The following is a 24,475-nucleotide window of genomic DNA, read 5'->3' as shown; positions in this document are numbered from 1 at the left end:
TGCAACCTTGCATGGTTGTGTGGCTAAACAGAGGAAGAACAGTGCACGGCCGTGCAACTCTTGCACGGCCGTGCGGCCAAACAGAGATGGATCCATGCATGGCCGAGCAAACCTGCACGACCGTGCCCCGAGACGTCTAGGACATTCTCTTGAAAAGAGAGGCACTTCCTCCATAAGAAAGTAGGAAACCGTACCAAATCTTTACCTTTATCCTTATTGTTATCTACTAGACATGTATTCCTGTGATCTACCGAGGCACCCTCGTGACAGGGGTTAACCGTTACAGGATTTCACAGGAATCGTCTCTATTCGATACTTAGGGATATTAACCAATTTAACTTCCTGCAAGAGCATGGACATAGAGGGTAGAAACTAAGCAATCTATGTAATATCTCCTAGTATTATAATGCCGAAATCCTAGAATCCATCTCCCAAAGCTCATTCCCTCCAAGATCAATTCTCTCTCTCTCCTCTCTCTTCGTCTCAACCTTCTTTCCCTCTCTTTAATCACACTCGTTAGTTCGTAAGCGTCAAAGCCAACTTTCGACCGTTTAGATAACTTACTTTGTGACATCTCTAGTGCTTAATCAACAGTCCGTTCGACAATCTTATATATTACTGACGACGAATCCGTGCACTTGCGGAATCGTAACAAGTTTTTGGTAGACTTGTGAATAATTTTTGTTTTTCCATTTTCATAATTTAAAAAAAAAATCTGTATTTTCTTTCTTGTCTTTAAATTTCTACATTTTGTTTCTTGTTTTTCATATAACATTTTATTTTTTATCTTTAATTCTTCATTTTTGTTTTTACTCAAAATTTCTTTTCTTGAATATCGATGAGCACTAACATGTCAAGTAAACCCTTAAGAGATTTCTCGGCACCTATTTCTGCAAGATTTATGTTTCCCATTGTGCAGCCTCATATTGAAGCATAAAATTTCCAACTAGACTCAGAGTTAATTTTCATGATACAAGATCACAAATTTGGAGGAGAAGCATCAGAAAGTCCTTATCTGCACCTTGAGACATTTCTAGAGCTTTGTGATATGGTGAATTGTGAAGGAGTGTCAGCAGATGCAGTTCGATTAATGGTATTTCCTTTTAGTATCAAGGATAAAGCAAGGACTTGGTTATATTCTGTCCATCCTCAAAGCATCACAAGTTGGGAACAATTGAAGAAGCAATTTCTGAATCATTTTTTCCCTCCAAGCAGAACAATTTACATGAGGAATTGCATTACAAATTTTGCTCAGGTATATGGGGAATCATTATTTGAAGCATGGGATAGATTTAAAAATCTTCAAAGACAGTGTCCTCATCATGGTTTGGAAAAATGGCTAACCTTGCATATATTCTATAGAGGAATTTCTTTCTCAAATAAGTGTTTGCTAGATTCTTTGGCTGGAGGTTCTTTCATTGACAAAAGTGTAGACGAAGCATATACATTGATTGATCAAGTAGCATTGAACCTTCATGAATGGTCAAGCAAAAGTTGGATGGAATCTCCCTCAGAAATTCAAGAAGTACAAGCCATATATACAAGAGAGTCTGTCAAACAAAATACAATTCAACCATCCAAGAGTTTTGAAATCCATAAGTCGCAGAATGAGGAGTTCAAACATTTGGGGGCAAAGATTGATAGCATTGATTCAAAATGGTTCAAACAAGATCCCCCTCCTACACAGACAGTGTCTAGTGAACAGTGTAATAATTTTAAGTTGAGAAGTGGCAAGAATCATGAAGAACCACTGAAGAAGGATTTGTTTAGAATTGAGGAGAAGAACAATAGAAGACCTCAAAAACTCAGTTTCATTACTCCAGGAAGTTCCCAAAGGCCACAAGTACCTTTCCCTCAACGATTGATCACACCTACACTAGATAAGTAAGTTGGACCTCCTCCGCAAGCTCAAAAGGAATATGGGAAAAAGGAAGTACCTTTCCAAGACCTTCACTAAAGGTTCCTTTTCCACAAAGGCTAGTGAGGGTCAATGAAAACGAAGACTTTGGCAAATTCTGTGACACTAATATGATTGAGTGTAGATTTCTGGATGTATATGAAGATGAGGATTGTGATGATAATGCAGTGGATAACAAGTTTTCAGATTTACCTTCTGGGTTTACAAGGTGTTATGATGAAATTGAATTTTCAAATGATGAATGTGATGTGGTAGATCAACTTCAAACTGCAAATGAAGTTAGTGATCCTCCTATAGATGATTCTCCCACTGAGGATATTGATGTTGGTTTATTTTTTGATGCTTGTGTTGATGATGACGTTATGAAAGGAAGTGTAGGGAGCTGTGTTGTGGAAGCAGCATCTCAAGAATGACCTCCTTTATCCACACAACCTTCTGAGATTATAAGAGTTGCAAGGATTGAACATGTTGTGAACCAATGTGTAGGGACTTGTGCAATAGAAGCAAAGCCCCAAGAATCACCATTTTTAGAGGCACCACTACTTGAGCTAGAGCTAGAGCCAATACAAGATTCAGAAGTCACATCCACATATTTAGAACTTTCAGGTATCTCTCAGCAAAGCAAGGTTAGTATCTTTTGTGATTTTTTGAAAAATTTCATAGATGTACCAATAGTAGATTTTGTTGGATGTGATTCAATTTATGATACATACTCAGTTCATCTTAATAAGGTTCTAGTTCTATCTAATATAGCATACTTGGGAGAGGTATGTTTTTCTTTTGGGTGTGCAGATTTTCATGGGGCCTATAATTCGAAGCTCGATCTAAACCGTCTTCAACCTCCTAAAAGAATTCCCAAGAAGACGAGGATAGAGAGAGCGATTCTTCACTTTTTGATGAAAGCTCCCTCCATAATAAGAGTCCTTGGTAAGAGGGTGATGAAATATCTTACTCCTCCAAGAGCGAGATTTCGATGAATCTAATGAGGTAGTCGAGCTAATGACCTTAAACAAGCACTTCTTGGAAGGCAACCCAAGTTCAATCTTATTTTCATTCATGTTTTTAGTTCTTTTCTAGTTTCATTTCTTTCCTCATAATAAACATGTATCATCTACTTAATTTTTGTTGTCAATTTTATTTTATAGGACTCAAAGATTAGGAGTGCAATTCCATGATGGAGAAGTTAATGACATGGGCATTTGGCACGCATCATTTGGTAACTTCTCATACTTTTAATCTCCTCCACATTGTTTTTAGTTTTCATTGGGACTATGAAAAGTTTAAATCTGGGGGGATGCATTAGATGCATTTGGATTATTTTAGTTTTTGTTTATTTCTTTTGCATAATAAACTTTTCCTAGTTGCATCATTCATCACATCATGATTGTTTGTTCCTTAATGCAAAATACTAGCACGTTTCATATAGATATTTATGTTGTGTGATTTGGTATGCTAGTATTCCTATTGATCTTTATTTTCCTATCCATAGTAGTATGAAGTGAGCATTGTTATTACTAGAAGAATTTGAATGTTGGCCTAGTTTTAGGATCTCTTCACATTATGCTTGACTTTCATGGTAGATATTTTTGAAAATAGTCATGATTCATAGAACTGGACTAGTACTCTTACTTCTATGGTAACCTCTCAACTACATTTTGGTTATTGGATAAACTCAAATCATGTAAGCTCATTTGGAAAAATCAATCCAAAAAAAAAAAAAGTTTGTTCAAGTTTGATACTTTGCAAACATTAAAAAAAAATAAGGGATAAAAAAACAGTTATCGTGAGTGAAAACTAGTAATTCATCCCTTTGAGACCGAGTTAGGTTACTGGGGAAATGAATGTTATGTTTCTCTTAATACTGAGTATTCCTTTGAGACCTTATAGACGATGCATAGTATTTTTGAGGGGAACGAACCTTACGTGTGGCAGGTAAATGTCTATCGCCGGAAGTATGAGGAACACGGTTAAATGCAAAATTGACTAGGCTTAGAGATTGACACTTGGAAAAGTTACGCCACTTATTACACTGAGCACGGAGAACTTCTACTTAGACCACACTCAAATAATTTTTGTATCATGCTCATCAATGAAACTATATGATAGGTTTATATTGATTCATTAGGGATTATTACATGTCATCTACGCACATAAATCTAGATTACAGGTTTTGCTTGAGGACAAGCAAAGGTTCAAGTCTAGGGTGTGATGTGCGTAGATCTTATGATCATTTATACATATTTTGACGCACATTCATTTACTTTATTCACGTATATTCTATGCATGTCCACCTCTCTTAGCATATATTCAGCATAAATACTATTTTGTTCGGAGATCTGCTCTTTGTTTGGTTTTGTATTGACAGGGACAACTTTCGGAGCAAAAACAACGATTGTCGACGCACCGAAACGAGGCAGAAAACACGACCGTGCAACCTTGCACGACCGTGTGGCCAAACAGAGGAAGAACAGTGCACAGCTGTGCAACTCTTGCACGACCGTGCAACTCTTGCACGGCCGTGCGGCCAAACAGAGATGGGTCCATGCATGGCCGTGCAAACCTGCACGACCGTGCCCCCTATGACCAGCAGTCAAGCAATGCAATGTCGTGCAATCCTGCACGGTCGTGTCCCAGGAGCAAAGCCCTAGATCCACACGGCCATGCCAATTGGTACGGCCGTGCAGCGCGGCCAGAGGCAAAAGAAGGCACGACCGTGCCATATCTGCACGGTCGTGCCGCAACGCCCGTGCCTTAACCTATAAAAGGGTCAAGAACCCTATTCTTGGGGGCATCTTTGATTCGGGACTTCGTCCCTCTCCTTGGGAAAGGGTTCTCCCCTTCAGGGGAAACCCTAGAGCTTCATCCACCGCCATCCCTTGACGTTCCGTCCATCTACAAAGCAAGGAGGCATCCCCAAGACATCGAAAACCTCGACAAGCATCTCTTCTTCCCCTTCTTCTCATATCAAGGGTTGTAAGTATGCTTTACTTCTTGTTTTGGGGTTGTTCTTCCCTCGCAATGGAGTAGATATCCTCTTCTAGGATTAGGAAGTATTTGTAATGTGATGGAGATGTAGAACTATGTAGATTCGCCATATTTCTATTCAATGACTTGTTAATGCCTTGTTCATGATGAATTGTGTGTGACATATTTATATACCTTTGCATGCTTTGTTGATTGATGTGGAGGATTGTTAATCACGCAAAGGGATGCCCTAGAGTGTATTGACCAAGGTACCTTAGTGACAGGGGTAACCCTTTCCGGACGTCTAAGATGTTCTCTTAAAAGGAGAAACAATCCCTTAGGAATTGCTGCTCTCGTAGAAAGAGTACTCTAGATCGTATATCCGAGGGGCCCTAGTGACAAGGCTAACCCGTTCACGGACGTCTAAGACATTCTCTTGAAAGGAGAGGCAATTCCTCCATAAGAAAGTAGGAAACCGTACCAAATCTTTACCTTTATCCTTATTGTTATCTACTAGACATGTATTCCTGTGATCTACCGAGGCACCCTCGTGACAGGATTAACCGTTACAGAATTTCACAGGAATCATCTCTATTCGATACTTAAGGATATTGACCAATTTAACTTCCTGCAAAAGCATGGACATAGAGGGTAGAAACTAAGCAATCTATGTAATAACTCCTAGTATTATAATGAAACCGAAATCCTAGAATCTATCTCCCAAAGCTCATTCCCTCCAAGATCAATTCTCTCTCTCTCCTCTCTCTTCGTCTCAACCTTCTTTCCCTCTCTTTAATCACACTCGTTAGTTCGTAAGCGTCAAAGCCAACTTTCGACCGTCTAGATAACTTACTTTGTGACATCTCTAGTGCTTAATCAACAGTCCCTGTGGTTCGACAATTTTATATATTACTGACGACGAATCCGTGCACTTGCGGAATCGTAACAAGTTTATAGTAAAATTGAACCAGAATACAAGCCGCATATACCATCTCTTATCACTAAAGAAAAGTCTATAATAAGCCCTATGCATTAAACAAATGGTACTTAAATCCACAAACTAAAATTTAAATTTATACAATCATATACATATATATAGTATTTTTTAATGTTAGTCCAAGTGCAATGACTAAACACTATCTTGTGATATTCCTATAAATTTTGCTTCTTTATCAATATAATCAATTAATAACTAACTTAACAATCGGAAATAAAAAATACATAGAAACAAGAAAAACCATTGGTGGCAATCTCAACATATATAAAATAATGTCCAATCATAATAAGAATATCATTTTTTTTCATAAAATATTAAATTAGTAGTGACATCATCGTCAAAATCAAACTAAGAGTTTGTCCCAACTATTTGGGTGAGCTATATGAATCTCACTCCTCAATTGAGCTTTATACAAGGGTATATCATTGGGAATGTCAATCCAACCTTATAGAAAAGTGGGAAAAGACTGATTAATGTTTATAGGTTAGACAAATTTTGATATCTAGGCCTCACACACCCGTCATCATTTTTTCATTTGAGAATGTGACGGACATAATTTTATTATAAATAATAAAATTAGATTAGTAACAAAAAAACATATTACCATAATATCATATTCTGATAATAGGTTATTATCAGATTAATAATAGGATATTATTGTTATAATGTATTAAAATAAATAATAAACTCATTATTAACATAAAGTTATTAAGTAATATTAGATTACTCATATGTAGGAAGGGGTTTTTGAAGCTATTGTTGATCAAGAGAGATACTGAGTTCTCTGTCAATTAGTAATAACCTCTCTTGATCAACATTGAGAAAGAGAGGAATGGATGAGGTGATTGATCTGAGTAGTTGCAAATTTGAATGGTCAGCATGCAATTTTCTTAATAAAATTACACTACTTACAACTTCAAGTTCTTGATTATCGTTTAATGCATTCTATTATATTATAAAGGATTGTTCATTAGGAGAGAATGGTCAATTTAATTCTTTTGCAAAGTTCATTACTAGTTTTGCAGATTTTCACAAAGATGTCCAAGCATAATTTCCGACCATTCCTGAAAATGATTTTCCAAAGATTTAAAATTCCAAGGAATACATATCAAATAAAGACACTCAAACGTTAGTCTGGCACCTTAAGTTGTTATTTCAAAATGCAGCAATAGACTCCTTCCCAAAGTCCACAAACAAAAGGATTCGTTCTATTACATTTCAGTTAATTCATCTCCGAGTCTTAGAATTACTATGGTATTTTATTTCTCATCCTGTTGTCATTTAATCAACTAGCTTAGTCAAATAATTGACAAGAATTTCTTGAACAGAGATAATATCAAATTTTCTGACAGTGGCATAACTGATTATTTGATTGAAGCTAAGGGTCATAACAAAATCATATTAAGTGACAAGAAAAGTTCCAAACAAGCATGAAATGTGTTACTTGCTCTATATGTTACTCAACTCAACCCATTTTAAGGTACAGTTCTTCATTGTGAATCAAGTTTAGTACATTAGAGAAGGTTAAACAATAGTTGTCTGTTGCAGTTGTTAGTAAAGGAAAGCAGAAGAATGTTTAAAAGTCAACCTTCAAACAGAATAAAACCTTCTGTGTCATTACAACTAAACTGTGATCATTGTCAAATTATGAAGTGGCAATCCGCATTCTGAAACAATGACCCTAAATGCATATGCACAATTTAATTCCTTTCATTTAATTTATCTACTTCTAAAAGTAAGAATATGACAATTAGATAGTCAATCAGATAGTTTAATTGAGTTCCCAAACAATGACCCTAAATGCATATGCACGACTTATGAGGTTAGGCCTTCTTAATGTCTAAGTTGCATGTCATTATCGAACTTGAACCTAGTAAAAGAGCCTTTGAACATGATCTATGAAATCGGACAAGGAGTCCAGAGAAAGTCTCACTGATCAGTTTGCAGATGCAGCTAAGCGCATAGCAAAACTATATGGAATAATCTAACCCAAATACTTCACCGTAAGCATGTAGAACAGTAAACGCGTATCATAAAGATTTGACCTAGATGACATAGTGATGGTACTCAGTCAAAAGAAAAAGTTGTTAATCTTGGTTTATTTATTCAATTGAGTGAGCGCCTGGTATGAAAAGAAAACTCTGCACGCACAAAAGAATCATTATTTGGATCGTAAAATGCCAGTAAAATCCTAAAACTAAGAGGCCTACCTGTTGAGATAGTAGATCTCCCAATGCGATACGAGGTCCGAAGCGGTGAGATTATAATTGATACAGTAACTAAGACCTAAACAGAAAAATTAACGGTGAAAGGCACATAAAAAAAACGAGAGTAATAAAGATAGGGATCGAGAGTAGAAAAAATACACTTGTCTAGAATTTGTTCATCGTCATCGAGCTTGAAGCCGCTGCTCTGGAACTCAGCTTTGATCTGCTGGTCCATGGCGAGGACTTAGGGTTTCCTTGCTGAGAGACGGAGAGAACGGGGGCGGAAGGGCGGGCGGGATGTGGAAAATGGCGCGAAGCGAGAGGGTTCGGTTCGCTATAATTCTATAAATAAATAACAAACATAAAGTTTATTGCGAAATTCTATAGAAACATATTAATTAATTGGTTATTGATTTGTTTTTTCATTTCAGTATAATTAATTTTTATAATAGTCCAAAACGTAATAACAAATTTTTTTTTGTTAAATTCATAATTCAATTATAACAAAAGGAGGAATCCGTCGCCTAGCAACGCCACACGATCGATCTCATGATCATTTATGAAAAAATAAATCAAAAAATTATAATTAACTAATATGAAAAAGATTTTTTTTTTCTTAACTTTACTGAGATTCAAATCCTTACCGTCCGCACTAATAATTCATAACATAATTATATATGAATGATATCAATCTCTGGCAGTAAATCGAGTGATATATATATTAATACTTTTATTGTCCATTTTTTAATTTAAATTTTGTAAGTATTATAAAACCTACATATTTTTACAATAAGTATACAAATGATAATAGGAAAATTAGAATAATATTTTTTTAAAAAAATTCTTCAATACTTTAATAACCTTATCATGCATAATGGATAAAGTATTTAGTATCTGTTTAATTGAGGGTTATCCTTATAATACGAAAATTTTATTTAGTTTAGATAATCGATAATTTTCAAGTAATATTTCATGTCCAACATGTCAACAAAAGGGACACGCAATCCGAAATCGAAAAATCTCAGAAAATTAAAGTTTTTCTTAATTCTGGGGTTAACAAAATTTTTGTAACCAAAATACCCTCGAATAAGAAAAAAATGTGATAAAAAAAAATGTAAAGAAAAAAATCAAAAATAAAATATTTTTTTTAAAAAAATAAAAAAATGTAAAGAAACATAAAAAAAAATTTAAAAAATAATAAAAAATGGGGGGAAAATAAAAAAAAACATAAAAAATTTTAAAAATTAAAAATTAAAAAACGTAAAAAATAATAAAAAACATGAAAAAATTTAAAATATATATAAAAAATAAAAAACGTAAAAAATATAAAAATAGGAAAATAGAAAAATGTAAAAAAAAAAAACAATAAAATTTTTTTAAAAAAACATATAAATATAAAGAAAAACATGAAAACAATGTATAGTTTAAATAATAATAATATATATAGTTGGTTTGGTAACTAAAGGTAATATAGTAAAATATTAAATTAGATTATTTATTAAAATCTTCAAACAAATAAGTTTTTATCACATTACCTACGTTGAACCAAATAATATTTGGTTATATTTTATTCTCCATAATTTTGATTATATGATTACTTATTAATTATATAACAAGATTATAAATGATAATTTGAACCAAACATATCTAACTTCATCTAAGTTATATTATATATAATGGAAAGTATATTTGTAACAAAAAATTAAAAAATTATATGCATTTTCAGCCTATAACCGATCCATATCTTTCAATTGGTTAGTAATAAACCACAAAACATTCCAAATAGCTCCTAAACAATATACATACCACATAAATGCTTAAATCAAGTAGGCATTTGTCCCCAGGGCGTAGTACAGATGGGGAGTGCATGATTCTGTGGCTGAAAGGTCCAGGGGTCGATCCCCGGGGTGTCACTGCCTGGGGTTAACGTCTCCGCCATACACTTTCCATCTGTGTACCTACATTTACTTCCCTCCATATCCGTGGGACCGACTCTAGGGGGGCCGCTGATGTGACGGTTCCACATTTAAATCAAGTAGGCATTTTCTTATATTTAACGTTTAATTCTTTACAATATCTTATAAAACATTTCATCCTAAAAGAGCAATGACTAGACAAATCTAATTGTGTTCCTAAAATTAAATTGATTTTTTTTACAAGGGAGAGTCTATTACAGTAATTTGTTGTTGGGTTCTCGAGTAACAAACACTAATTTATTTGTATTCATACATTATATTACACATGCAACATATGCATGATGTCTTGTACAAATTATAATTGGCTACGCTTATCTTATTTCATCACTTTTTTTATAGTTATTTAATTAATAGCGATGAATATGAATAAATCGTTAATAATATTTACTTATGTTAGCGATGAATGTAATTAAATCGTCGCTAAAATATTTTAAAAAAAACAAGCCCCATCGAGGACGATTGTTTTTTTGGCACTGACAATTTTTCTTCTCCTCCGATAATTTTTCCTCTCCTCCGACGATTCCTTGTCCTGCTTTGGTGATTGCTCTTTTTCGAGCGATTCTTCCTAGTGATTGCTCTTTCTCTTGCTCCGATGTTATCTCTTCTTCTTATTCCGACTGCTCATCCGAATCTTTTCTCCTCGACTACAATAGAAGCTCTCCATCTAGTATTTTTAATATTTTTAATCAAAATTTTAGGGTTATTTTGATACTTAGATGGTAATTTTAGGGATATTTTGATACTTAGATGATAGTTTTAGGGTTATTTTGATGTGATTAATTAATTTAAGCTACTTAATTAATTTCATTGAAAGTTATCATCAAACTTATTTATAAGAGTTATTTATTAAATAATATAATTTTTTTTAGATGTTTAACTAGGTTTTATAAATATAGATAATGTTTGTGCAATCGACCTCCAAAATTTTAATGTCTAACAAATATGTTTAATAGAGCTTGATCAAGGGAAGTCCTAGTCACGGCTAGGCAAGGGTGAGAAGTCAATTGAATGACTAGTCCTAACTGCGATTAGGCAAGGGGAGTCCTAGTTGTTGAGGATCTTGCGGCTGGTTAGAAGGGGAGGTTGAATAATCGTACCCCCAATTCAATAGCTTCCTACTATTCGTAAGCGCACAGCGGAATAATACAAAACTAAATACGAATACAAAAGCTAAAGACAAAGAAAGAAATGCAAACCGCTAATACGTAAATGTAACGTGGTTCAGAGATAACTTGCTCCTACTCCACGGCTGCCAGTAAGGTGGATGATCCCTCAATCCGTCAATGAATTAGTCCCCGACAAACTCCAACTATCTTAAGTCGCTCTTTGTGGGTGGAGAAACCTCGTCACAAAACTCACCAAGACCTCTTGGATTACACAAGCACTTGAGAACTCTTGTGACTACTAATTAAGCTTTAACCAAGTATAATTTCGTCAACTTCAACCAGCCATCCCAAGCTCTATTATATAGAGCTTGGGAAATCAGCAAGGCTGATTTTACCGTTACCAGTCGACTGGTCTTTGCACCAGTCGACTGGTGTCAACCCAACGACACTCCAACGACTCTCTACCAGTCGACTAGTCCATGGACCAATCAACTGATCTCAGCCATTTCAGGCACAAAATCTCTCTGTGCTCACCACCAGTCGATTGATCTCAGTACCAATCGACTAGTACAACCCTAAGCCTAGGGTTCCCCTTCCCGAGTACATTTCTCTCGCACTCGGACCCTCATGACTCACTTGACTCTTCTTTGAAGCTTTGACCTCTTGCCTCCAAGTCTATTTCCTTTGGCTCTCATCCCTCAGATGCATTCAAGTCCGCGGCTCGCCCCCAATGTCATCCTTCGCGTATGCCTCAAAGTCACTTCCCTTGGCCCTTGTCCTTGCTACCTTGTCCACGGTCCCTCGGATGCTCCATCCTTCACCGGACCCGAAGCCATCAAGCTGAGTCATATGTGTATCCTGTAAACCTGCACACTCACATACATATATCAAATAACGAGGGTAATCCTAACTTAAACCCTTTGCCCAAACAACAAAACACATGGTCTCACGGACCATTGGAATTACTCCAACAATCTCCCCCTTTTTGATGTTTGACAATACATTTAAGTTAGGGAAAACATATAGCAAATAAACATGTTAAAAAGAAACAATGGACTTACGTTGCCAAGACTACACACTTGGACTTACACCGCCGAATGGACTTACATTGCCAAGGCTACACACTTGGACTTACATTGTCGATACAAAATGCAAACATGTATTAGAACCTATCACAAGGCTTCCCCTACACCTAAGCTCCCCAATGAGCTAGGATTTTCTCACAGGAATTTTTTAAAAACCTATTACAAGGCTCCCCCTATGTAAAGGCACTAAAGGTTTTCCTAACTAAACCTTACTTCTCCCCCTTTGCCTAACATCCAAAAAGCTTTCCAACAATATCTCAATTGTTGAAAACTTGATCATCAAACTGACTATAAATTCATGTATTTATCCTCCATGGATCTCATACATCTAAATGAGTTGACGTGGTCAAAATCAGTACTGGAAACACTTTCAAGTTGGTATTAGTCGACTGCCCCTTGGTACCAGTCGATTGCCCCTATTGAAATCAACACACAGAAGCATTCTGTATTCGAAATCCACTGTTACCAGTCGAGTGGTATCTGCACCAGTCGACTAGTACCCTATTTCTGCCCATTTCAACATTTTTGACCCGATTTCAGAAATGCACCAGAAATTTCACAGACCTCCAAAAATTCTCAAATTTTGTGGAGATGTATATTTTACTCATGTCTACTTGGGAAAAATACATTACAAAATGTATCTATTACCAATCCCAGAATTGACATAAAACCCAAAACTATCTAAATGGTTCAATTGAACCTTGACCTAAAGTCCTAGTTTTGGCTTTCTCTTGATGTATTTACCCATACTAAACCATAATGCATCCCTAGCATTGGTTTATATGACATCTATACATCGAAAACCAATTATCATGCAATATGACCCCAATGTCATATTTTCGAACATGAAACACAATCCAATTGTGCTAATTTCTTAAGGTTGAGACTTAAATCCGTCTCCAAACCACTTGGCACACTCCATGACTCATCTAGACTCCCAAGTAAAACTCACTTGAGATTCATTTACCATGGGTCCTAACTTGGCTCTTAAAGCTCTCCCTAGAGCGCTTAACCTTAGTCACCTCCCTAGGTGATTCATTCACAATTGCTAGGCCACATCGGTGCATCTCCGGTAATATTTGGCCTACAAACCTAACATTCTTAACCTTGGACATCTTGTCCTTGGTTAACTTTTTCTTACCTTTAAATGGTTTTCCCTTGTCATTCATTGACTTCTTCTTGCTATAGTCATATGCAACCCTAGCATAAGACTTTCCCTTAGTCTTGGAGACACTAGATCGGTATCCCAAACCTAATCTATCATTGTTGGGTCTTTGACTACCCAACACCATATCTAACCCTCTAGATCCAATCGTGAATCTAGCTAGGGTTTTCTCTAATTGATCAAGTTGTGTCTTCAAAGCTTGATTCTTCCTTTATAGGTTCCTAATCCTAGAATTGACTTGTCCACATTGGACATTCCTAGACCTACCCTTCTTAGGTATGTGTCTCCCCTTCTTGGGATTAATGCCTTGGGTTTCCTCAGGTCTACTGTTTCTAGATTTATCATGCATAGGTCTCCTAAGGTTATCTCTAATATTTACCACATTCCTATCATGATATCTAAATCCGAAATTTTGCATGGGCATACTATGATTAACAAAATCATTTCTCCTAGCATGCATGGAAGAATGGAAATTTGAATTATATTTCAAGTTAGGGTATACCTCCCTTACCCTTGAAGCTCCCCCTTAACTTGAGCTCCTCTTCTTCTTTTCTCATTTCTTCAAATGCTCCAACTTCTTGAGATCTCTCTTCTTTGGGCATCTTGTGTGGTAGTGTCCCATCTCACCACATGTAAAGCATCTAATGTGCATTCTTGTCCTTTGGGCTTCTTCTTTCCTACAACTCAAATTAGATTCTAAAGGAATTAAATTGAGTTTAGGAGTTACCTCTTTCTTATCCAATAGACACCTACTCTTGTAGTGTCCCTTCTCATTGCACCCGAAGCAAATGACGTGGTACTTTGACTTGACTTCAGTGGAGACGCTCACTAAGTTGACCTCTAAGACCTCTTCTTCATCCATCTTGGATTCTTCTTCAACCCTTGAGGATGTTGATGATGCTTCCTCATCCTCCTTCTCCTCCTTGGATGTTGAGCATGACTCAACTTCCGATTGCTCCACCTCCTCTCCTTGAGTAATTGAACCATCTCCTTGGGCTCTTCTTCTTCTTATGTAGGCATAGGTTCTTTCCATTGAATCTTCTTTATCTTACTCCACAAATCGAGAGCATTCTCGTATTCACCTACATGACTCATCACATCATTAGGCAAAATATCAATCAAAATATATATTACCTTTGAATTTACCTTCGATCGTGTGGTTTGCTCCTCCATCCAATATTGTGGTTGGAGCTTCTTCCCTTTCTTGTCCTTCGAGACTTTGAACGGCTCCTTGACCACCATTATGGTGTCCCAATCCATGTTGAAGAAACCTCCATCTTCATCATCCAATAGGTGATGCCCCATAAGCCTCCGCCTTCAAACTTCGACGGTTCAATCAAGCCAGCCATCCTTGCTTAGCTTCCTCGGTGGTTAGTCCGACGAAGAGCAGTCTAGCTCTGATACCACTTGTTAAGGATCTTGCGACAAGCTAGAAGGGGGGTTGAATAGTCGTTCCCCTAATTCGATAATTTCCTACATATTCGTTAGCGCACAATGAAATAATACAAAACTAAATATGAATACAAAAGCTAAAGACAAGGAAAGAAATGCAAACCGCTAACATGTCAATATAACGTGGTTCGGAGATAACTTGCTCCTATTCCACGGCTGTCCGTAAGGTGGACGATCCCTCAATCTATCGGTGGATTAGTCTCTGACAAACTCTAGCCATCTCAAGTCGCTCCTTGTGGGTGGAGAAACCTCACCACAAAACTCACCAAGACCTCTTGGATTACACAAGCACTTGAGAACTCTTGTGACTACTAATTAGGCTTTAACCAAATCTAATTTGGCCAACTTCAGCCAGCCATCCCAAGTTCTATTATATAGAGCTTGGGAAATCAGCAAGGCTGATTTTACCGTTACCAGTCAATTGGTCCTTGCACCAGTTGACTGGTACTAGCCCAACGACTCTCTACCAGTCGACTGGTCCATTGACCAATTTACTGATCTAAACCATTTTAAGCATAAAACCTCTCTGTGTTCACCACTAGTCGACTGATCCCAATACTAGTCGACTGGTACAACCCTAAGCCTAGGGTTCCCCTTTCCGAGTACATTTCTCTCACACTCGGACCCTCATGACTCACTTGACTCTTCTTTGCAGCTTTGACCTCTTGCCTTCAAGCTTACTTCCTTTGGCTCTCGCCCCTCGGATGCATTCAAGCCTGTGGCTCGCCCCCAATACCATCCTTCGCGTATGCCTCAAAGTCGCTTCCCTCTACCCTTGCCCTTGTTGTTTTGTCCAGGGTTCCTCGGATGCTCCATCCTTCACCAGATTCGAAGCCATCAAGCTGAGTCATATGTGTATCCTATAAACTTGCACACTCACATACATATATCAAATAACGAGGGTAATCCTAATGATTAGGTAAGGGGAAATCTCGGTAGGTCATAGAAGTCAGGTGGATTCGATAAGTCTAGAGGACTCGATATCGGAATCCTTGGTGGGTCGGTCCAATGCTGAGTCTTGGTGAGTGAAGCTAAGTGGAGAAAATCCTAGGGGTGGTAACCTTAGGTCCTGATGAGTGAAGCCAGGTGGAGAAAATCCTAGAGGGAGGTAACTCTAGGTTCTGGTGAGTGAAGCCAGATGGAGAAAATCTTATGGGGAGGTAACCTTAGGTAATGGGAAGTCTTGGAGAAGTGAACTCCAAGCAAGGTTGATCGGATGGTTTTTGGTCGACCGCGTGTGGTCGACCGGACCAGCGAATCTAGATAAATCTAAGTTTAGTTTTACCATAGTATTCTGTATTACTATTATTGCTGCTGGCTAATGTAGTATTGCAGGAAAAGTTTTAGTGGATCAGGCGATCAAACACTGAGTAGAGAAAGTTCAAACAGGTTTGGAGGACCAAATGTTTGACAGGTAAGTTGAGGTAAGCAACTAGAGAGGAGCAACAGTGAGGTCATTTTCCAGAAAGGAACAAACCCTAGGTCATTGATTCAACTGAAGAAATTGGGAATATTTTCAAGTTGAGATCAGGATAGTTCTACTGTCAAATACGACTCATGCATCTTACTACTCATATATTAACTGTGCTAATTTTGTTTTGCAGGGGAATATTATGTTTAACTCTGTTTTGCAGGAACTGACCTGATTGGTTGATCGAACCCAGGGATCGGTCGACCGAACCAAGTTGACTCAGACTAAAATTCAAACCAAAGCATAGTCTGGTCGGACAACTGATCGATCAATTGAACCAATGGATCGGTCGATCGGACCTAGTCAACTTGGCATAGATCATATCGATCCAAAGTGAAGAAGGAAGCCAAGTAATCGTCAACCGAACACAAGGATCGGTTGACCGAATGATCACTTCATTAATGCAAAATTAAGTATGAATCTTGGTGGAAAGGGAAAGTTCACTATTCGAACGATCGAACAAGGTGATCAATCGACCGAACCATTAAAGTTCATTAATGTGCGAAGATCAGATATCAGCGAAGAAGGAAAGCTCAAGGCTCAGTTGACTGATAGGAGATTCGGTCGACCGAACAGATCAATCGACCGAAGGGTTTATCAGTCGACTGAACCATGCTTATAAAAAGGGAGCTTGAGGTTTGAGGCAGTAACACAGTTTTATGTTCATCTCTGTGCAAAGTATCTGCTCGTTCTACTGCTCTACTTCTCATCTTCAAGCAAGTTACTCCATCCAGAAGTGTCGACCGAGCGTCATCTTCTATTCTTGTCGGTATATTTATTTAAACTTGCATTATATTTAATTTGAAAGAAGATAGTAGTTTGTTACTATCTTCTACTTGCATTTGTATACATTACTTCTTTCCAAAGATTTCGGAAAGAAGAATCATAGTGGATTGCCGAATGGTGCAATCAAAGATCACATGTTTTGGAGTAGGAGTCGACGTAGGCTCCCAACCAAGTAACCAACTTGTGTCATTTGTATTACTTTTTCCACTGCCGCTTTGATATTCGTTTTACAAATCGATACGAAAAGAAAAGGTTTTTAACAAGTGATATTCAACCCCCTCTATCGCTCATTTTTGATCCTTCAGATAAAAGTTGGATAATGATTAAGAATCAGATTAGATCTGAATATATAAATGTGTTAAATCGGTTTTAAAAGTGGCAGACAATTATATGATAAGTTTAAATTTACCCAAAATTCATTGTTCATGTTGAAAGTGTGAAAATTTACTTAAATATGATTTGGATTATGTTCAAGGATATCTTTATAGATGGGGATTTCATAAATTGTCCAACATTTAGAACTTTCATGGAAAAGCTGCTATATCATCTATTAGTATAAATATTGTCAATGAAGAGGAACATTATTATGATTTTGAAGAAGATGATTTTCAAGACATGTTTACTGGTTTAAGAAATGCAAAAAATATTAATACCAATGGGCTTCAATTAGATGATATTAATGAAAATATGAATGAAAATGATATTAGATGAAGTTATACCTTAATGTTTGAAGAAGCACAAAAAGAGTTGTATCATACTTGCACTAATTTTTCTGTATTCAATTTTTTGGTCAAGTTAATGCAAGTGAAGGTGTTAAATGGTTGGAGCAATAAATCTTTTGATATGTTACTTCAGTTATTGCAAGAGACATTTCCCAAATTGAATGTGATTCCAAACTCTCATTATGAAGTAAAAAAAATATTCAAAGAGTTAGGATTGACATATGAGAAGATACATGTATGTTAGAATGATTATATATTATTTTAGGGTGAGCACGAGAATAAGGATACATGTTCAGTATGCAAGGACCCAAATACAAGTATGATGGGATGAATAAGAAAAAGAATGCTTTAGAAAATTCTTTGATATTTTCCTTTAAAGCCTAGACTTAAGTAATTTTTTATTGTGAAACATATAACAAAAGATATGAGATAACATAAAGAAAAGCAGATTGAAACAGATGGTGTATTAAGACACCCAGCAGATAGTGAATCATGGAAAGAATTTAACATACCACATAAAATATTTCTAGGTGAGCCACAAAATATTCACTTAGGGTTGGCTATTGGCGATTTTAATCCGTTTGGAAACATGTTAAATGCTTATAGTATATGACTTGTTATACTTGTGAATTATAATTTGTGACTATCAAAAATGATGAAGCCATCATATTTGATTATGTCTCTTTTAATTACTGGGCCTAAATCACTCGAGAAAGAAATAGATGTATACTTACAACCTTTGCTCAACAAACTGAAGGAGCTATGGGATGATAGGGTGGAAGCATATGACGCATCAACTGAACAAGTATTTCAATTACATGTTGCTATGATGTGGACCGTTCATAACTTTCCAACATATGGAACAATATCTGGATGAAACACAAAGAGTTATAAAGTATGTCTAATGTATCTTGATGAAACTAAATCTCAAAGATTATGGAGTAAAATATGTCACACATGCCACTGTTAATTCTTGAATGTGCAACACCCGTGGCATAGAAATAAGAATTTCAATGGAAAGGTTAAATAAGAAGGATTACCGTGAAGATTTAGTGATTATGAGATTTTAGCACAATTATATGCTTTACCCTAGGTGACATTCAGTAAACATCCTACATTAAGTAAAAAGTGGTAATGATCTTTGGCTGATACAAATTGAGTAAAGAAGTGTATATTTTTTTGAGTTAAAAGTATTGGCCAGATTTAAATTTAAAACATAATTTAGATGCGATGCACATTGAAAAAAAATATATGTGATGCTTTGGTTGCCACATTATTAAACATAAATGGAAAGTCAAAGGATACATTTAAAGCAAGGTTAGTCTTACAAGATATGAGGATTAGAAGTGAATTCCATTTGAAGAAAGTAGGAGACAAATTTAGTAAACTATATGCAAGTTGCACGTTGACATTAAAAAAAAGCGTGAATTTTGTCAATTTTAAAAATATGTGAAGTTTCCTGATGGATATGTTGTTAATATATCTAGAAATGTGAATGCAAATGATTAAAAGTTATATGGACCAAAATCACATGATTGTCATATCTTATTGCAAAGAAGACTTCTAGTGGCTATATGTAAATTTTTCCCAAAAGACATAGCCACATACTAATTGAGTTATGTGAAACCCCCCCCCCCCCAAAGATAACTATAAGATCTTTACACATAGTGGACTTATGTAAAATGGAGGAAGAAATAATCTTTACATTGTGTAAGATGGAATAAATATTTCCTCCAGTATTTTTTTGACATTATGATTTATTTGATAGTTCATTTATCCCATGAAGCCATGTTAGTTGGACATGTTTCGGCATGATGAATTATCCTTTGAATGATATTTGAGCAAACTAAAAACATATGTTCGTAATAAAGTAAGACCTGAAGGATCTATTGCAGAGGGGTATATTCTAAATGAGACATTGACTTTCAGTCTTTTATATATGAGTCAAATTGAGATAGATTTAGTAGGCCAGAATAAAATAAAGATATTCAACTAGTAATATGTAATTTAAGTGTTTTCTCACAACAAGCAAGAGTGTTTGACAACCAACATAATCTGAAATTGCCTTTGATTTTGTATAAGAAAGCACATTGGTATATTCTCAACAATTGTAAATAATTGATCGATATAGGAAGTAAGTTCTTATATTATGTAATTTTATTATTTATATTTCATTATAAAATTATAATTTAAATATTTATTTATGCAGCTAACATCTACAACTTCTGTCACATAAAGTTCATTCAAATAAACTTCTACAATATCATGAGAGAGATTTTCCACAGTAGTTTAGGGATAAAATGATAAAGTTAAAAAATTTAACAAATTCAGAGATCACAAATGAGCTATACTATTTAGTAATGAGACCTAATATTCAAGCTTAACTGTATGATGTCTGCATTGTAAATAGTTTTCGATACCATACGAGGTCCCGTGATTCTCGCAGAACTACTCAAAATAGTGGGGTTAGCATACTAGCATCTGATGATGGTAACAATTTAGTTTTTTTAGAGTGTTGAAGGATGTTGTTCGACTATTTTACTCTTTCAGGTATAAAGTATAATTATTCTGATGTGAATGGTTCCAATGTAATCCTAAAAAAATAGAGTTTGGTCTCTTATATATTAACACTTCTAAAACATGGTATGCTGATGACCTATTCATTTTGGCTAATTAAGCAAGTCAAGTTTATTATTTAAATAATATAAATCATGGAGACCATTGGAAGGTAGTGCAAAAGGTTTAACACCGAGAAATATACAAAGTAACTGAAGTTGATGAAGTATCTAAAGAAATTGAATTCGAAAATAGTTTCAATATTAAGTCTGATCCTTTCCGAACGCTGAATCGATGGACGCTGGGCACGTGGCGCTCTTCCAACTGGTGACGTGGACCTCTGACCGGCCTTATGGATCTCCGGCGAACCTGCAAGGAAGTCGGGCTGGGAAGGGGTTCCCGGCGACGACCCTCCGACGCTCAAGTCAGGCAAGCGGAAAACTATGAAGTGGCTCCGAAGATGCGAGATTGCGTACCTCCGGCGAAGTCTGAGGGCTCTTATATAGAGCTGTGGGGAGGCTTGTGCACACCTACCGAGGCGTACACGTGTCCTGTACCATACCTTAGTATGGGCTTGCCAGAGGAGCATGCCTGACACCATACTGCTACAGTCTGAGCACCTCTCTGATGGGACAGCAGAACCTTCCGTCGTACGATTCTGCGTATGGCCTGGTCGTAGAATATGCCTGCTGTCAGAAGATGTTCCCTAATGTCCCCTTGTCTTCTTATTCCCCGAGCCGAGCGTCCATCCGCTCGGCAGGCCTCGGTCCATCCGCTCGGCAGGCCTCGGTACGATCGGGCGTAGATGTCGGTCCGACCGGAAAGACTTCATCCCATCGCGTGCTCGACTGAGAGCGTCCCTTTACAGTATTACCGATTTACGCCTCGGCCGAGCGGGCTGCCCGCTCGGCCCGGCGACCTTGTTCACCATGAGCGTCGGAAACTCGACTCCCTGTCGGGTTGTCTTTGATTCCGCTAGGACCCGTTCGGCCGGTCGACCTAACCCTTCTCCGGTCGGCCGGACCTCATGCTGAGCCTTTCGACTTTTGACCACCATGTGGCATTGACTCCCCTCCAGAGGGTCCCCCGTCCGAACGGCCGGATCAAAGTCTAACTAAGATATTTTATATAATGAAGCAACTTTAGTAGTTGGTGAAGACTTAGAGATATACTAACTATGTAAATTAGATGTTAAGCATCAACATTATGTCAAATGCACAAGTGAAGCTAGCTAGGGATGCTCAAAGTTTTCTTAATGATGAAGATGAAGATGGTGAAATTAATAGTGATGTAGATGATCAATTATCTCTTTCAGATGATGATAGTAATTAATATTTATCTATATGGTATTTATATTTATTAATTTTTAATTGATTTATATAAGATAAAGTTTCATTACTAGTATCCCTATATATGTTGATGTACATTTGCTAATCTATGTATGATGAATATATGATAGTCATGTCGCCCAAGATGATTGAGCATCTACCAGTTCTGTAGACTCCTGATGAAGATAATTCTCCTAGTTATTAGTTGTTTTGTATTTAAATTACAAAAGTTTTATTTAGTTTTCTATTTATTTAAGTACTTCATTTGTTAATTGTTAGCACTTTTACATTTACAAACCAACTGTTACATAGGGAGACACATAGCACATATTCAATAGGTTGCGACACTAGATCGATGAATGGGGTAAATTATTGATAACTTTTTATCAAAGCGATGGACATACAATTGGTCCAAATATAGCTTCATTTATGACTAAGTTAGGTCTCTCAATGAAGAAGTTTGTTTCCTTACAAGATAAAAGTTGAAAGCATGCCCCCACATATATTAAAAGGATGATATATGATTAATTATCAAAAAGTATAAGTAATTCAACATATTTACAACCACTCCTTTATTACTAACCACATGCAAAATAAATTTATTTTTTTCAAACTACTTTTGATATCAGTTTTCAGGAGGGTTGGTCAGAAAAGAGACCGATCGGTTAATGAGTACAAGGTATAGAGACAATAGAAAAAAAATGCATGGTCATTATAAGAAGTTATTGCACCTTCCTCCTGTTAAGTACTGACAACTTATGTCGATCAAGTTATGTGAGATGCAAGATGACTGGAACTACATGTGTTTTTTGTTTAAATCAGATGTATTTCAGGTAACTCATTCTATAACAAATGTCTTTTTATATAATAATTTAATTATTTGTTCTATAACTAATGTTTATATTTTTTATTTATACAAAATTTTGTGTTGTAGAAATGATATGCAACAAATGCAGAAAATAGAGCATAACTCCCATATAACCATTGTGGAGGTTCTAAATCATTCATTCAATATAATTATGACGGTGTAAGTACTAATTTTATAGTTATTGTATGTTGTTTATTAATTAAAATATTAACACATTATTTTTTTCAGACTGATCAGTCACAGAGAAAAAAATCATATTATTGTCTTTAATGAAACTCATTATAACTCATCAAAAGGGTGGATTAGGGAGAGGGGCAAAGCTGCATACATATATTATGACTGATTTAGTAAATTTGTTCTTAACCTTGCATAATTAATTTTTATGATATTTTTAACATATTTGTTATTTCTAGGATGATATGGTGAAACTGCATGATGAGTATGCTCAAACACAAGAAAATATAGGAAATGACATCGATGTAGTTCAAATTACGGATATAGTTTGTGACTAGGTACTCGATACTCATTTTGGATATATTAGAGGACTTGGAAGTGAGCCAAAGATGGTTAGGTCCACTTCTTCAGATGTCACCTCCTCAGCCAGATTAACTAATGCAACATTGCGTGAAAAACTTGAATCCACCGAGCAATGACTAGAAGGCACAGAAGAAGAGTTAGCAAACACCCGAGTTCAGTTAGCAAGCACCCAAGATCAGTTGGAATTAATGAGATTAAGACAAAATATGTTTGAACAAATTCTTAACTGGTTGGCACTTGGAGCATTACAATCCTTGATCAATGATTCCTCTTTAGCTCCACCTCCTCGACCTTAAAATTTGATGTTGTGAACTTGTCATTAAAGTTGTGAATTTGATGATGTGAACTTTGTTGTGTTCCTTGTTGTTAAAGTTGTGAACTTGGTGATCTTTATGAATAAATTGAACTTGATGATCTTTATGAATAAATTTTGTGAATGATGTGAAGTTGAGTTGTGAATCTATATTTGTAATATAGGATATGAATATAAATAAGTAAAAATATTTTTTAAAAAATATATGGTTAGCAACGAATTTATAAAATTCATAGCTAAAAATTACTAGTTTTAGCGATGAATTTTGAATAATCTATCTCTAACCACGTTTGTATTTAGAGACGAATTCTAAGAAATTTGCCACTAACCATAGTTGTATTTAGCGACGAGGTTTAAAACCTCATCGCTAATTTAGCAGACCTATCTACGGAACATAGTTATTCGTCGCTAATATTAGAGACGAATTTTCTGATAATGGTCCCAAAAAATAATCTAGTTTAGTGGCAATTATAGTTATCTTAGTGACGCTTTATGTTATGTCGCTAATCTTAGCGATGAAATCCTGACTTTCGTCACTAAATATGGTTTACAACAAACTTATAGTGACGATGTTAGCGATGGTAATTATTCATCGCTAAATGTTAATAGCAACAAATACAAATGTGTTAGCGATGTTATTAGTCGTCACTATATGACGTTTTTCCTGTAGTGCACGACCATGACCGTGTTGGACAACACAGCTATGCCATGTTTAACACCGTGGGTGGTGACCATGACCGTGTTGGACAACATAGTTAAGCCATGTTTAACACCGTGGGTGGTGACCATGACCATGTTGGACAACACCACCATACTGTGTCAAGCACTGTGGACCTTGGCTATGGACATGTGGCTTGGCACGACTGTGTTGGTCAACACGGTCAGCCCGTGTTGGGAGTTGGACGATGTATATGTTGGTCTCGATGATGCCAGCTAGAGGAGGGGAATAGCCTACAAGTGAAATTTTAATCTTTTCTTTTGCTATTGTTTTTAACAAAGATATACTGTTAGTTTAAACAAGATA

The 24,475-nt window shown here is 36.2% G+C and overlaps 1 protein-coding gene and 1 non-coding gene across 2 annotated transcripts in view; both read right to left on the bottom strand.

Moving 5' to 3' along the window:
* LOC122046514 (anthranilate synthase alpha subunit 1, chloroplastic-like) overlaps nucleotides 1-24,475 on the bottom strand; it is a 105,719-nt gene that overhangs the window by 701 nt on the left and 80,543 nt on the right. Inside the window, exons 11-12 of the mRNA XM_042607244.1 lie at nucleotides 8,246-8,428; nucleotides 8,090-8,165 (exon numbers count right to left, since the gene is read on the bottom strand). Of these exons, the coding sequence (XP_042463178.1) occupies nucleotides 8,252-8,428 (177 nt within the window). The 3' untranslated portion in view covers nucleotides 8,090-8,165; nucleotides 8,246-8,251. The remainder of the gene's footprint in view (nucleotides 1-8,089; nucleotides 8,166-8,245; nucleotides 8,429-24,475) is intronic.
* LOC122049820 lies at nucleotides 1,224-1,329 on the bottom strand. Its single transcript, XR_006131076.1, has one exon. It is a non-coding gene; the product is annotated as a small nucleolar RNA R71 (small nucleolar RNA).

The sequence above is a fragment of the Zingiber officinale genome, chromosome 2B, assembly GCF_018446385.1.
Source record: "Zingiber officinale cultivar Zhangliang chromosome 2B, Zo_v1.1, whole genome shotgun sequence".
Classification (NCBI taxonomy): domain Eukaryota; kingdom Viridiplantae; phylum Streptophyta; class Magnoliopsida; order Zingiberales; family Zingiberaceae; genus Zingiber; species Zingiber officinale.
Note: the sequence above shows the minus strand (reverse complement) of the source record. Positions and strands in the feature narration are given on the sequence as shown.